The sequence below is a fragment of the Symsagittifera roscoffensis genome, chromosome 10, assembly GCF_963678635.1.
Source record: "Symsagittifera roscoffensis chromosome 10, txSymRosc1.1, whole genome shotgun sequence".
NCBI classification, from domain to species: Eukaryota; Metazoa; Xenacoelomorpha; order Acoela; family Convolutidae; genus Symsagittifera; species Symsagittifera roscoffensis.
The window spans coordinates 691,471-708,990 of record NC_087071.1 but is presented as its reverse complement, the minus strand read 5'-3'; the positions used below and the strand labels follow the sequence as shown (position 1 = coordinate 708,990).

Sequence of the window (17,520 nt, the reverse complement as noted above, 5' to 3'; positions counted from 1 at the left end):
TTGCTGATTCAGTGAAAACTTTTCTGCGGCTGAGCTTGAAGAAGTCAAGAAAAATATAGCCATTGATAGCATCTTTTCTAGTGCTATATTTACGCTAGCGATCAGCGTAGTGTATTAGTACGAACCTTCTTTTTTTCTAACCTAACTCGCGAATAAAAGTATTCATTAAAATTTTCACTTATTGCTATAATCACGATATGTAGCAGCGGAAGTTTCATAACATCTGTTCTCTACTTTATTTTTGGCAACTATTTGTGATTTGTAAAACGTCAGTAGCTGAGCATTAATAGACTTTTCTACCCAATAGAATATTGTGATTATAATTTACAATAACAACTAATTTCACCCAAGAAAAAACAAGCAAGCAACCCTAAAATTACCATAGTTTTCTGGTTACCACCTTCAAAAAAAAAAGTTATATGCCACCAGATTAATACAAAATCAAAGACAATTCATACGATGATTTTAAAATCTCTCAAACTACTGAAATAGTTACAGAAACAATCTTTACAAAAAAATCATGACGTATTCTTGCGTTAATCACCCAACTGAATAGCTATCTGTTGAGGCTTCGGAAAAAACCATCGGAACAATTGTCTGGACTTTAACGCTACTCCACGTGACATAACCAACATACGTTGCCTTAAAGTCGGGTTTTACTCGGAAAAACGTGATCGACTTTTAATTTCGAAAGTTTAAGTTTTATAGGGCTACATAAGAGGCTTGCAGTAATTTTCGTCAGTAAATGATCAAATAGGTTTGGGGTAATTTTTGATAGACTAAACGTAGTAGTTTTTGGTGTAATTTTTGTGCCCAAATTTCACAAAACAAACTGCATCATAGTTATTCTGCCGAAATTTTAAGCAACGATTGTCCTCATCACTTTTTGTCTAAGCTTGAAACTTGAAACTCGTTTTTTTTTCAAATTTGGTCAAGTTTTTTTTCATTTTATCCGGATTTGCATTTTTGGACTTAGTTTTTTTCGTTTGTGTTGCATCGCAAGCTGTGTAAAACACCTACGGTACAAAAAAACCAAATTCTAGTTCTGTTTAATCGAAAAACCCAAAACGAAAAGCCTTATTGGTCAATGCAGCGGACAATGTGTAACTAAAAAAATTGACAGCACAAATTCTTCGACGCATGAATATTGCTGCCCAATCCGGTTTGATCAAAGTTTTTGAAATTTCAATCGAAAATTGCTTGAATTTGAGATAAGTAAAACACTTGGAATTTAAAAGGCTCTGGGTAATTTTTTTTTCAATTTTGTAACGACTGCGAAAGATTTTTTAACAGCAAGCTGCCGGTTGAATTGATCTCAGACTGATTCCTGTTGATTTTTTTTCGGTATGTGTTGTAATCGTTCGGCGAACAAAGACAGGCAAGAACAATGATCGATTCGTACGGTTTCCGTATTGGCCGTCGACCACTTCAATCTGAACTCCTTAAAAACAACTAATAGCAATCATTCTCCTATTTAAATTTAACGTTTTCTTTAGTTTTTTCTTCAAGTTTTGTTAGCTGGAATTTGAACTAAACTGATTTTATACCATAAAATTAATCGCTATCAAAAGTAATTATTTTGTATCTAAGCTACTTTGCCTTATATCTTGATAGATGACAGGCAGGTTTTTTGTGAACTGATTGTGTGCTTTCCGGTCCTGTTAGCTTTCCGGCTGTTCTTCTGCACTTATAACCAACCAGTGATGCTATAAAAGCCACAATCTTATAGTAGCCATCGTAGAATAGCAAGCATAGCATATATATGCGTAATGTCAAGAAAAACAGGTCAGACAATTTTTGTATAAAAGCGAAAATCATCTGTTATGTATTCTTACTGTTACCGTTAAGCTAGTTGTTCCGATCATTGAAAATGGGGAGAAACTATGTATTCGCGTGTGCTTGACTTTTCTTCTTTTCATTTTCTACACGAAATTAGGTACCACAAAAAATCAGTAGACTGGGTTGAGTGATATATCAGATTAGAGCCCTTTCAGTCGTGATTCGGATAACATAATGAAATTTCCCAATATCGAGAAAAACCGGTTTGAAATTTTTTGTTTTATTTGGAGCAAACAAAGCCAGAAAGCAGATTTACAACAGCTGAATTATGCCTAATCAGCTGTACTTAAGACCTAGTTTTACGCAAGAAAACTAGTAAAATATTTTTCTACGTCAGGTCTTTTCATCACAACAAGCAGAAAAAATTTCACTAATTTGAAGAAAAAACTAAACCTCAGTTTTCTAAAGACTAAGATCGGAAAACTCTGTGTCATATCACATTTTAGTCATGTTTGAGTGATATATATTTTTTGTCATGAGTGATGTATCATATTTTTAGTCTACACTCGAGCAAATAATGCGAGTTTGCAATATTACAATATCTTGTTTTGCTTGAATTGATCCGTTAAAGCTTATTTTTAGCGCCTGAGGTTTTTCAACGCTTCAGTTTTTGTTCAGATCTTTTGATCGCATCACACAAACAAAATGAACTCAACTAGAAAAAAAAACTATGCTCGGAACATTTTTAGACTATGGTCGTAACACTCTGTGCTACTTGCACAATAACCGGCTATACTTGTTGAAAATTACAAAGTCATTTAAACCTTTGTCTTCAATTATAGCGTTGTTTCCACATAACACATTCAGCAAGAATTAGAAGTTTCAAACAAAAGTTGACTTTTTGAAACTTCCCGTTGAATGCTTCCGTTGAAATTTCATGAATATTTTATGCTCAACAATTTTTTGCGGAATTAAAGAAGATTGGAAATAGTAACAATTTTCAAGTTTTTTGGAAAAACAAAAAATAAAGAAAATTGAAATCAATCACGTGTTTTCGCTTTCTTAATTGGAGAGCTCAATTTGCCTTCATTTAAGCAAACGAAATAAATTCAACCTAAAAAATAAACCCAGAGGCGACGTTATACTACGCATGCACAAGCAAAATTATGACTGCTACTGGGAAAAACTGGCAATTTTCAAACTCTTGTAACTTTACAAAAAAAATTCACAGTTGAAATAAGCTTCCTTCAACCAATTTGGAACGATTTTTTTGACGGATTATATTTTTTTTACGCGTTAATAGGGCGAAATTCATCGCGCGTTAATTGTCCAAAATGGCAAGTTTTAAACTCCCATAACTTCGCAAAAAATGATCACAAGTGAAATATCCTACCAAATTCAAGCTCCATGGCTAGTTAAAAAGGCAATAGTTGTTTGGAGAAAACAGCACCCGGAGCACAAATATTCCGTTACTTTCGTTACGAAAGTCGCAACAATAATAGTCTGTGTTAATATCCTTAGCATTGACTGTACTTAATAGCTTGTCATTGATCAAAATGAACACTTTCAAAATGAACACATTTTATTGCAACAATATTTGCGTCGCATCATTATTACGTTATAAAAAAGATAGTTTATACTATAACACAAGCATTGCTTGCGTAATCATAAGCCATACTTGACTACGCATATTTGACTAAGCGTAGTAAAGATCAAACTTCGGTAATCGAAAAAATCCGAATTAAGAAAAAATTAAAACAACCAATAAAAGTTTCTTCGCTACGATTGCTGACACTCTTGTTTGACCATTCTGTGTTACTTGCTCAGCAACCATCTGTAAGTTTCTAAAAATTACTTTCAGTTTCGGTCTAATGTGAACTTAATGACTAAGCGTAGTTTTTTTATCGTTTTGACGTGACAAGCTAAGCTTACTCTCAGATTAACCTATTTAAATAAATCAATAGAGTTGTTAAAGATAACAAAAAGCACTTTTCAAGTAAAATTTTCCAAGTTTCGACAATCAAAGAACACATTCATCACATTATTAATGATGTCTTTTCGCCCCAGCTCCTTTTGTAATCGAAGATCATAATTTGCAACCTTGCAACCTTTTGTCCCCCCTTTGTAGTAATTTGAGGTATCCTTTATTTCTATTTTTGGTAATGGACCCTAATATTTTTAAGAGCGCTTTCGGTTTTTTCCAAAAAGTGCCTTAAAACGCCTTTTTGGCATGTTTTTTCAAAATTTTGCCTGCTGGGCAAAAAAAAATGGGCAAAAAGGCTTTTTAAGTGCTTTAGGAGCGCTCGGAAATCATTTTGGTAGAAAAAAAGGTCGACGAAATTTTCGAAATTGTTTTCAAAATCAAACCCCCCTCCCCCGAGAAAATTCTAAACTGCCTCTTTTCTCTGACACTCAAATACTTGTGGAGCATTGGATATGGGTAGCACGATTTTTTGAAAAAAAGATAAACTAAACTTTTATTTCAGAGGATGCGAAGCGGGTCTTTGCCATTATAGTCCCCTCCCAGTAAATTATAGCACACATAATAGTCAAATAACAGTGTACGGGCGATATTTTGATTCTTACTAGTCATGGGGAGGGGGAGGGAATAATGATGAAGACCCTTCGAAGCCAATTTGAGAAAGCAACAAACTCTTTAAGAGAGAGAACTAATAAAATACAAAACATAGTCACCAAATCATCATGCAAAATACTACAAACAAAACAGATAAATATTTCATAACTTATAAACTATATGATAACTTACAAACAAGTGGCATTTACAATCTAATGCTATGTCCATAAACGTGGAAATAATGGACTCAAAATTGGACCAACTTCAGAATCTATTGATGCCTGGAATTAAATGTTGGCAAAAAAAATTATTCAGATGGTCGCTTCTAACAGGACATGGTTAGCACTTGACACCATGGTAGATTTAAGGCGGTACATATTTGCTGTTCTCAGAACACTTTCGACTGTTTCAATTCTTCATCCCACATTTTATGTGTAAAAGTATTGCAACAATTATCTACTCTAATTCTATCTAAAATTGGCAGAACAAGATTGGTTTGAGATTTAAAAAAGTCGCCAGGAGCCATAAGAGGGCATGAGAATAAGCTGGAAAATGCTCCCCCTATAGACGATTGAGGACGAGAGAAAGAAATGGTTTGAATTGCTCACAATTTTAACAGGCTCTTTGTTACCACTGCGCTTCGAACAAGCAAGCTGGTCAGACTATAATACAATAATGCACTGTTTGGTAATAGTTCAATGGATAACTGCACGCAAGATGCTAATAGCAGAATAAGCAGCCAATCAGAATAGCACTTTTATTGTATAATTCAGTATTAGTTCAGTTCAGATGCGTCTCCTTAGAATAGAAAGAGAGAGAGGGGGGTGCAGTGTTTGCATATGAGGGCAGATTCAGTTCAGTTCAACTCAATCCATTGCACAATCTGTCTTTTTCTTCAATGTCACATATCTTTCTGTTCTCTTCTCTTCTGTTATATTTTATGGCACATCTTCTGCCCTTCTCTGTGCTCCTTGTATGTCTTATCTGTGTCTCTTCTCTCTCTTTTACTCTCATACTGCACTGTGTGGCCGCCTGTTCTATCAAGTGTTGTGGTGTTCCAATGTAATGGCCTGTGTTGTGTCTCTGTTCCACCTGTGTCATGTCTTGGCTTGTTGTATGGCCCTGTAGATGCTGTCCAGCAGTAGTTTGCAGTCCCCAGAGGCACTGCTCTCCCCCACCGCCATACTCTCCACTACTGCACACACTCTCCCACTACTAGTAGTCCCCCCTCCCCTCTCTCCGCCACTGCTGCCACCTAAACACACTTCATGTAAGGCCACCTATAGAATTACCCCCCCCCCCCCTCGTTATATATTTGTACGCATCGACAACGAAGAGGAGAAACGAAGTAACGAAAATGAAAAAAAAAACAAGCGAACCCAAGCAAAACAAGGATGGCCGCCTCTTTTCTTTTTTATTATTGTTATCATCAGAGCGGCATATGGAATTTTTTCTTAGTTTTAAAGACAGTTTTGGAGGGGTTTTGGTATCAGGAGGACTTTGGCGTTAAGGACTATTTAATAACGTATTCAGTGCAATTAACATATCCATCACCACCGATTTTGCTCAACAGACTTATAAAATTGTTTGAACGATCAAATCAAAGGCTGTATTCACTCGAGTCTCTCCGAAGAGCCAATCGTATGAAATAAACACGCCTGAATCCTTAGTTGCTGTTGACTTTGTGGTCGAAACAAAAACTATCCCTATCGCACTATAAAACAAAACTATTTAGGGCCACGCAAAATGTCACTTCCAATTTCGAATAATTGTGCTGCTTAATTTGAACAGGAGAAGAATATGGCCCATGGCAAGTTCGCCAAAAAAAGTTTGTTCAAATTTGTGAATACCAACCAAAACTCTTCTGGCTGAGGCTGTGTTGTTGTTGTTGTTTTCGCTTGTTACTGGACAGCAGACCACGGGGCACTGGGAATGTCTGGCAACTCACACTTCGCACTCCCCTTCCAGCTCCACTGCCAGTTCCCCCACCCCCACTCCCTCCCCCTCCCCCTACTCTCCTACTGCTCCCATTACACTCTGTCCTCTCACTCCAACTGCTGCCATCCATTCTATTATTGCAATAGTGACCAGTGTCCTCTGTCATGGAACACTCTCTCATCCCGATGCTACTTTCTACCTCCATCTCCACTATGAGGTCTATCAACTCACTGATCGACACTCCCAACGAACAACCACTCTGACCCTGGCAGGAACAGAAGGAGTTGGAAGCATGAGATGACGATGATGACTTGCAATTAAAGCTGTTCACACAATCTGGTCCAGTTTGATGCAACTGCACACATGTATTATCTTCTCCTCCTCTATTTTCCAATCCCGCTTCTGGTGGCGATTCCCTTTTAGTGCTTGTGATACCATTACAAGAGGCATCACGAGGACTAGTAGTAGTTTCAGAACATGGAATCCAACTTTGACTTGTGGTAGTGTTGTTGATTGTGTTTTGTTTGCACTGATAATGTTCAACTCTATTGCACTTGCTGTCCGATTGTTGGTTTGGTCGACTCAACTCAATGCCACCAATTGAAGCTAAGCTCTGCTGCTGGTTGTTTGCGTTTGTTCTAACAAGTGGACTCGCAGAAATCATTGTAGGACTCTTCTTTGTCTTGTTGTTCATGCAAGTGTATCGACTACTGCTGGCATCTGTTGTGAGTTGTAGAAGTCTGAAGTAGTTGTCACCATTTTTTACATCTTCTCCAGTATTACCAGCTGTTGTTGTTGTTGTGGTTGTTGGGTGGCGACTATTGCAACAGAAGTGACAACATTGGCAGCATTCCCGCAGTCTCTTCTGCAGAAGACTCAGAGGAGACTCTCTTTCACTTGTTTCTCTCATCTCTCTCTCCTTCCCAAATGTCTCCTCTTCTTCTTCTTCAGTTCTTTTCTCACTCTCTTCTCTATTCTTCTTCTTCTTCTTGCTGTTGTTCACTCTGGTCAGCAGTCGATTGTGAGTGTGCTCCTGTCGTTGTTGTTGTTCATGCATGATGATGAAGTTGTTCACAATCTGTGTCACTCTCTCCCCAACCTCTGCACGTGACTCTGCCGCCCACACTCTACCGTACAGCTCATCCTACACCGCAAAACACATCACAAAATGAAACAAGGATAGCCGGTTAGGTTACTGAGGAAAAAGCACAGAATGCTCCGACCATAGTCTTACAAAAAAAATACAAAAAAGGTTTTTTCTTTCTGGAATGGAAAACTAGAACTAGGCATATTTGAGAGTCATAATAAAATATGCAAAGGGGAAACCAGTTGTTAAAGAAAAATGTCTAAAAAACGAAAACCAAAAAAAACTGTTTAGCAGAATTTTTTTGAATTTTGAGAGAAATTTTGGAAAGTTTTTGATTTCCAAAATGGCGCAAAAAGCTCCAACAACTATTTTAACTTGAAGAAAACCAATTTTTCACGGCTTAAATTAAGCAAAAATAATGCATTGTAAGCCTGCTCGCCCACCTTATTCGCTCGAAATTAGACTAAAAATGAAAAATTTCAAGAGCGTTTTTCTTGAAGCTGATTTTTTTGCGCCATTTCCACGTTCGTATTTGGAGAGTGCTATTTACGTCACCTTCAGCAGATGAATTTCAATTGAACTCAAAAAGTGCATTATACCTAAGTGCATCCATAAATGCATTATTATGAAAGAATGCACATCTGTAGCTATTAGAGCATTTTAAGAGTTTCCCGAAAATGAAAACAAAAAAAATCACTACGACCTATACAAGTCTTCACTACGTTCCTTAGTCTTAAAAACTGCATTTGAATTTAAAAAATGAAAGAGCCGATAGTAATTAGGACGAAAACCACGAATCTGAAAAAAGTCTACCTTTTTCACTAAGATTATTTTGAAAAAATATTTACTATCTACGATGAACTAACTGGAACCTGATCTAAACTACATTTTATGATTGGATAAATTAGATATTTTACCAATGTAAAGTATTTAATATTAACCAATCATGATCCATCTGGCTAACAATCCACTTATTTGTAAGTGCTGAAATTACTTGTAATTTCAGCACCAGAGAGATTTGAATTTAACTTAGAAATTAGTTGAACTCTCCCGAGTACTTCAGCAGCCGCAATAAACCAGTATACCCTAGATCTATTGAGCCTAGCAGAGACTAGTTAAACAACCTGAGACTAGATAGTATAAGAGTAAGATTAGGATCGGTATTAGACTAAGAAGTTGCACGAATCTATCCGGCCGAAAATAAGATAGCGTGACGAGCAGACGGTGTACCCTATCCGAAATTACTCTATGAGTTATACCCATCGGTCCTAACTCATCTGGTGCGACCATAAGTCTCGAACAATACCTTAATAGCTTAGAATTAACCAATAATAGATTAGAATTTAGACAAAACATTTACAAAATGTTATACGACGATAATTTAATCGAAATGTCTCTACGACTCAATAGATCAGAGCCAATATTCCGAACGATAACAGAACTACCCGGAATTGGAAGAAGACCTCGAACCAGAGACGACATACGACAAAGTAGAAACTTACCATATAGTTATATGATAGTTCGGCAAAAGCCAACACAAACTTTTGTATTTAGAATACTACTAGCAATGAATTTAGATTTTCATTTGCAAACATAAAATTTTGAAGTCAATGTTCAAAATCATTTCAGGCGCTAAACAAAATTATTAATATACAATAACGATTGATAAAAAGATCTCAGATCGTTTTCCTAAATTCTGCAGTAATATACAAAACATGTTTGAAAAATATTTATTGAAAAATCAAAATAAAAATTAGTAGCATGACAGTAAATGGTTAGTAATTATAAATCATCCTGTTGTTCCAGCTTCATCGCCTAAACATAACAGCATTCATAAGCTCACTAATATCATAAAAACACTAAATCTTTTCTCTACACAAATTTAAATCATTATTTAAACTTAAATTCACTTAATTTTAAAATCAGATCATCAAGGCTTATCCTTGGATCTTAAATAATTTTCTATTTAATTAAATTTAAAACTTGATCATCAAGGCCTATCCTTGGATCAAAAAGAACAACTTTGTTCTCCCCCACCCACTTAACTAGTGTCTAACGACCTCAAACGTCGATTCACTATCCAACCCTTTCTAAAAACCCAGGACTAATAGAAATTTTTGAACAAAACTAATCATTCAAATTAGGATAAACAGTGAAGAACTTCGGTTATTCATCCTTCACTTGATCCCCCCTCTTACCAGACCCAGGATAAATCTTAGACTTAGTAAGTTTAAAATAGTATCTAACGAACTACTCGCGTTCTAATTATACCTGAACCTTGTGGATCGATTTACTATTCTCCAACCCTGAACACAATCACTACCCCTAAGTAAGATAAAGTAAGTTAACACCTTAGCTTATACTAGCCACGAGAAAGTAAAAAATCATTCTTCGGAATAGATATACTTTTCTCTCCAACCCTGAACAAATAGACCCAGGTTAAGCTAACAAAAAAATCGTAAGGACTAACAGTTTAAGCAAATAGAAATCATTTAACAACCTTTTGCATCCGTCATCCTTAACCTTATGTCATTTAAAAACCTAGGAAATAAACAAACAATCGTTTTACACAATTGTGAAATAGATAACAAAAAATACGACCTTGTAATCACACCTCATACACAAACAGTTGGATACATTCGAACAAAACGACAAACACTAAAGAGAAAAATAATAACTAAACAAAGACAAATAACACGAAAAAGATTTTCAAAAAATCGAAACGCATTTTCAGAATCAGAAACCAACAGTTTAGACGAACTTTATAAACTAAAAGAATCAATAGATAAAAATTGCCCAATTCACGATCAATTATATTTCTCCGACTCAGAAACAACTTCAAATTCATCAAAAAGAGGAAAAAGAAGAATAAAAAAGCAGTATAAACACAAACCAGTACATTTATACAATTGGAATCAACCAATTAGACACATTGATAATTACATATGAACAGTCATCGAACGAAAAAATGAGCTCAACGCACACCCCAGGTGAAGAAAGTCCAGATGATGATGATATCTTCCCCTTTATAGTAGATGCAACCACTGATAGAGGACAGCATATATTTTGCAAAAATTTACTCTTAAATTTGTTTGAACCCGGAATCAGTCCATGTAAAACAGAGTTCCCAGATGTAAAAATCAAAAGACAAATTATCGATCACTATCTAAAAGATATATGTAACCTAACACAACAATACGGAATCTACTCCATAGAATTCAGCTCACCAAACCAGAATCACAGTAAATATATAATTCAAACAGACGACCTTGATTTAGAATTTTCAAAAGTATTCTCAGAATATATAAAAAGCATCCAATATCATAACTCACAAAGAGCAAACTCCATATTCACCAATGAAGTTTTTGCGATAATATATAGTTATATCTCGATATTAGAAAACGAAATCCAGATACCAAATGTCTCACCGACAGAAACATCTAAACATATAAGAGTACGACATGAAATCACACTACTCTCTAGTTTTCTAAATATAATTAAAGAAAATTTCACGAAAGATGAAGTTTCACAACATACAAAACACGACTTACAAAAAATTTTGGCATGGTTCATAATAGATTATTTCACACATAATATTGATTTAATTTCACAAGCAAGAAAAAATTTTAGACCCCAAAACTCAAACGATGATACTGCCATTACAGAACAATCAGACTATGTTTGGGACCCCGAATGGTCTCATCCCGCATTCATAAACTTCCCACAATCAATCTCAAGTCAAGCAATAAGTACGATATCTTATGTAAGAGATTATGTAAGAGTAATACCATTAACCATTGATGCAACACCATTAAACTATAATACATTTTTACCCGATATGCAAAATAATAGTTTAAACTCTACAGTCATACACAATGAAAACCTCAATGGAACTAGGAATCTTACTCAACAAGATATCCAGACACCATCACACTTCATAAATGAAGAAATCGTACACACAACAACTACACAACAAAGTATTTCACCAATACGTCCAAACTTAACAACACCAAGAAATACAAACCCTTCACAAACACAGGTAACCTTACAATCAACCGTTAAACCTTCGGTTGCCCCAAAATATTCACACATGGATTACCAAACATACAGACCCATGACAATACCGCCAAAAACACGCAAAACGTTCACTAGAAACAACTTTGCAGACCATAATTATAATTACACACATCCATCAAAAACAAATTATCAACCACGAAAAAAATTTAGTAATTATACAAGATCTCGAAACTGGGATAACCCAATGGCACCACCTAATTCAGTAAATTTCCAAACAAATTTACATCCTCCACAGGATCGTAGTGAAAACTATCCATTTTTTCAACAAAATAAAAATAAAAAACAAACATCTTATCAAATGGATTACTTATCCTCAGATGATGATTTTTTACAACCAGATATATTTGCACCCTATAATCAAGAATATCGTGGACAAGGAATACAGAAACCACATACATATAATAGAATTTTTTCTCCACAACCAATAGATACACAAAATCAACAACCAATTCAGCAACAAAACCCAATTAATACACAATCTTTTCAACCAATTCAGCAACAAAACCCAATGATTGCAAACTCGTACCAACCAACACAAATGCAAAATGAAATACCACTCCCATATTATCTTCAACAACACGAAATAACAAGAAATCAACTTTCAAATTTTTCTCAAATGCCAAATGCAGCAGAATCATTACAAATGACTATGAATCCATACCTTATGGGTGGATCATCAATAACATCAAATAAACCTTTAATGGTATTCACAGGAACAGACCCTGAATATTCTGTAGAAGATTATTTAAATGCAGTAACAGCAAATTTGATTTTAAATATAGGACCTGAACCAATTAATACGCCACTACATCAAAACTGGATACATCGACGCACAGCGTTAATACAAACAACTTTAGATGGCGCAGCCCAAAAATGGTTTTCAGTATTGCCTATAGAAATAAAATCAAATTGGAAAAGGTTTACACAAGAATTTTCAAAAATGTTTGACTCCGAAAGAAACAAACAACAACAAAGAGTTTTATGTAATGAAATTCGCAGATTACCAAACGAAACCATCAAGCAATTAGCAGTACGAATCGAAACACTAGTTCGAAAAGCATATTCATTAAATACACATGACTATAAAAACACAAAGATGACAGAAATCTTAATGATGACCTTAACAACACAATTAAGGAAAATAGCAATAAAAAAGAGAGCATCCCATCCTTCTTCAATTCGAGAACCCGATTTAGATTTTCGAAAACTAGTAGACAAACTAGAACAAGCAGAAATCACGATGAAACTCGAAGAAACGGAAAATCTGAAATTACAATACGTTAACAGAATTGAAACAGCTTCCGCAAATATAAACAATATACAGGAATCAGATACAGACCTCTTTGAAAAAATCACTGAAATACTCAATATTTACGAAAAACACCCAAACTTTAAAGGCAAACCATCTTTCAAAAAATGGTGTAATTATTGCCGACGATACGGACATAGTATTTCTGAATGTAGACAAAAACAGCAAGACAATCAAAATAAACCTCAAAAATATAAAGAACCAAATAAATCATTCTATCAATACATGAAAAAAGATCAAAATCTACCGAACAAAACAGTCTACAGCAACAACAGTTCAGGAAAACCACTCCCGAACAATACAAACTATACAAGAAATCAATCACCATATAACTCAAGTTATAGAGGAAGATCACCAGAACGAAGAAACAAGCAAAATTCATCACAAAATCACTACAATAGACCAAATAGTCGAAATAACTACTCCAGATCAAATTCAAATACACAACGATTTGTTTCTAGATCTAATTCCCAATCAAGAAACAATTACTATCCAAACAATCAATCACGAAATTCATCATACAATAGGAATAGAAACTACTCCAATAATCGGAATAGAAGTTATTCAAACAACCGAAACCAGAATTACCCGAACAATCAATCAAGGAATAACTCATATAATAGATCGAACTATAACAGACCAAACAATAATTACCAAAACAGATCGCGAAATAATTCACAAAATCGACACTCAAGTTATAATAATCGTTATAGAAATTATTCCCAATCACCACACCGGAATAATAATAACTATAATAATTCTAATAATCGCCACAGAAGTAGTACACCTAAACATCAAAGACATGTTAATCAAGTACAATCTAATCCAGAAACAACATCAGACCCTCCAGGTATTGATGACACAGTAACTGATACGTTACAACTCAATCAAATAAACTGTGGATCATCAGATTCAGAAAGCGATGCAGAAAACACTCTCTCCATCAATATGATAAAAGTCGAAAATGACTATGAACCTGTTATATATGAACAACCTTTTTCATCACACATATATGAGAATCAATCAGAACTCCTTCACAATTATTATATTGAACCCGTCCATTCCACACCGACGACACAAAAAACTAATGAAATAAACACTACAAATCAACCCAATGGGAACGAAAAAACAAAATGCTTGAATACAAATCACATCTATCAAAACATACAAAAAGAACAACCCAAAGAAAAAATTTGGACAATACCATTTCTTTTAGAAAGTCCAAGAAGCAAAGAATTTCAACCACCAGATCTTGAAATTGATTTTTTAATTGATTCAGGAGCAGAATCAAATATAATAAACATTCCCACATGGAATGAAATAAAAACCTTACACCCAAAGCTAACGCCTCTTGAAACCTCCAGCAAACTAGCAACAGCACAAGGATCAACATTAATAAACTACGGAAAAATTCAATTATTTCTTCTCCCCACAAGAACAATGGAGCAAAACAAAATTTTAACCAAACCATTTAAACAAATATTCCATATCACTGATATTAAACACAATATCATTGGAATACCATTTATCTCTAAATATATACCAACAATCAACATCTTGAATAGTAAAATATTAATCAAAGATAAATATACAAAAACAAAAGACACATCCCTAACATTTTTTCAAAGATTAAATAAACAACCACCATTCTTTTCAAAATTCTATCCAATATATAACCAACAAAGAAAACACTTGAAACCACTATCAGGAAACAGATACAATTTTTCAATAAAGCAAGTTCACCAATATGATAAAAAGCAAAACAAACAAAAATTTTATATGTCAGATTTTGAATTCAAACCTATTCATAAATTTTTCAAAATCACAATCTCATCAATAAAATATTTGAAAAACTCGAATTCAGATATTATTTCCTTACATGTATACAACAATACACCTTACCAAGTAACATTACCTTTAGGACTTTTAGGCTATTGCGAAACCAACGCTACAATATCACCAATACACGAAAAAGCATATCGTGTAAATAATATACTCCAATTACTAGATATTTGCCAATCCACAATCCTTAATGAAGAATTATCTATAAATAATATAATAAGTAACGAAAACAGAAATACGGATTATTTCACAAAAACCCCATATTTCAAACCTACATTCAACATAAGTAACTACACAGAGAACCAACAGAAATTTTTAACAATGTTTAATTTCCAACATTCACAAATAACACAAGACGAATTTGAAAAACTAGCCAAACAGCTAATTAAATATTCATCAGTCTATGCAACATCCAAATTTGATGTTGGCAAAATCAGCTCATCACTACATCTCCCATTAAAACCAGACGCAGTTTTCAAAAAACAAAGAGCAAGTAAAGTACCAATTCACTTACACGATAAAGTGAACAGATTACTCGACATTTTAGAACAATACAACATTATATCACCAGTAAACAAAGAAGAACAACCAAAAGGCAACACATTTATCAACCCTGTTATCATTCTAGCCAAAGGAGAATCATTAAAAATTGTTCTCGATGCTAGATACCTCAACTCACTCATAGATGAATCAAAGTGTAATTGGCCCATTGAACCAATACAAGTTATTTTAACAAAAATAAACGGAAAATACTTTACCACCGCCGATATGAACAGTGCATATAACCAAATGCCATTAGATGAACAATCACGACGTTTAACACAATTTGTTATTGGAAACCAACAATACGAATTCAACCGCTTATTCTATGGAATATCCATAGGACCAGCAGCATTTTCAGCTTTTATGAGCAAAATTTTTCGACCACTAATACTCAAGAAAAACGCAATCACCTATTTAGACGATGTTTTTATGCAATCACAGACAAAAGAGGAAATGTTCAATGTTTTAGAAAAATATCACCAAATACTTCAGAACGAAAATCTGAAGGCCGCCCCCGATAAATCACACTCAATTATATTCTTTTACAGTTTTAAAAGTTATTCAAAATAACCCACATACGGAAAATACAACAAAGGAACAAAATGATATTCACCTCGGAAATCAAAATACAAAATCAACCACCACAAAAAACAATACAAAAAATCTAGACCAAAATACATCTCAAAAAGAAAGAAAAAATAGAAAAATGACAGAACAAATAATACCCCAAGAACAAATCGACAAATCAGAACATAGAGAGTCTTCACGACTTAGAAATCAACCACGTAAAAATTATAAATTATTCATCCCACAATCTAAAATATTAAAGAAAGTTGAATTTCAAAAACAACTTTGATTCTACATTTAATAATCTTTGCACCTCTGAAACATTTTACACTTTCATTTTTCAAAATAACATGCTGACAAACACGCAGCGATTCTAGTTCATAATTAGCCAATAGGATTCATCCAATCCGTCACCTTCTCTAACTCTAACACAAACCAACTAGACGAACGATATTAAACTCCAGGCATATCTATAACTATAACTTTACGACCTCCAGGTCAAAAATAAGCAAACCACTCCAACTTGACAACTAAAATAAATATCACCATAATATCATAACCCTCCCTTATCTAATAAACCAAAGATCAACAATATTTCCCCAACTCAGACCTCAAATATCCCCCAAACAAATATGTTAAATTAGCCTAAAGTAAAAGAACGACCATTTTATTTAGCCTAAAGTATAAAAATCTCAAAAATACCCCAGATCATTTGACAAATGAAAATAAAGACAAAGAAGACCTCCCGATCACCATAAAAATTGCCCCCAACAATTTTTCACAAAACTCAACCCACTTGTCAAAAAACCAATAAATAATCCGACCACACTTAAAAATTGCCCCAAACAACAAAAAATATTCGATCAAGAAGTCATTTCTTAAATGCTCTTCTATCAAACAGTCACAAAAATTATCACAAACATCAAACTATTTTTTACGATACTTGAAACTTTCATAATATTTCTTTTTGATATCCTTGAATCTTTTCTAATAATCTTTATCATTTTTTGTAATATTTTTTTAATTTTCTACACTATATTCGAACTATTTCTCCAACTTTCAAAAACCCTTGATTATATCCACAGGTACGATTCATACAACTTGTCTAAATGATACGAACTATTTTCAGTAGAACTGATATTTTTCTACTATTTGTAATTTTCATAACATTTCTATCATCCCTCATTTTGACCATATGCAAATGTATAAAGAAAGCAATCATCACATTCGCTCTAGCAACAATCCTCCTAATTCTTTTCTTAGAAGAATACTATAATAAACATAAACTTTTTCACTAAAAGAATAGACCAAAAAGCTATCAAAAATTGCTACCCAACAGTCACAAAGTCAGTCTTCACCGACATCATCCCAAGATAATCCAACAACACCTTCAACTACCCAAAATCCTCAAACATCTACACGAATTTCCTTTCAAGATAACCCATACACTTTTGATGAACGACACGCTCGTTTATCAGAACCACTAGAACCAGTTCAACGACAAGCACCTCTAAGCGAACCAACATATAACTTATACCCAACACTACCACAAGAATTAAGTAGAATAAGAAATCCTAGTCAAAACCAAAATACAGTCGAAATAAATAGACAAATTATACATCCTCGACGAAACAGAAATTTTCAAACTCCCCGAGTTCATTTTGATATACCTCAATCCCCATCACAAAACACTCCAGAAAACCCCATTGGTATATTACCAGAAACCCCTACGCTTCTTTCACAACGTAGCACCTCAAGCCTACCATCAGATTACTTAGGTTCAACACCAACATCTGAACAAAT

At 34.3% G+C, this 17,520-nt stretch overlaps 1 protein-coding gene across 1 annotated transcript in view; it reads right to left on the bottom strand.

Annotated features, from left to right (window-relative positions):
* Nucleotides 1-4,304: 4,304 nt before the first annotated feature.
* Nucleotides 4,305-17,520, bottom strand: part of LOC134855521 (uncharacterized) — a 93,399-nt gene continuing 80,183 nt past the window's right edge. The window contains exons 8-9 of the mRNA XM_063872062.1: nucleotides 6,209-7,436; nucleotides 4,305-5,609 (exon numbers count right to left, since the gene is read on the bottom strand). Of these exons, the coding sequence (XP_063728132.1) occupies nucleotides 5,452-5,609; nucleotides 6,209-7,436 (1,386 nt within the window). The 3' untranslated portion in view covers nucleotides 4,305-5,451. The remainder of the gene's footprint in view (nucleotides 5,610-6,208; nucleotides 7,437-17,520) is intronic.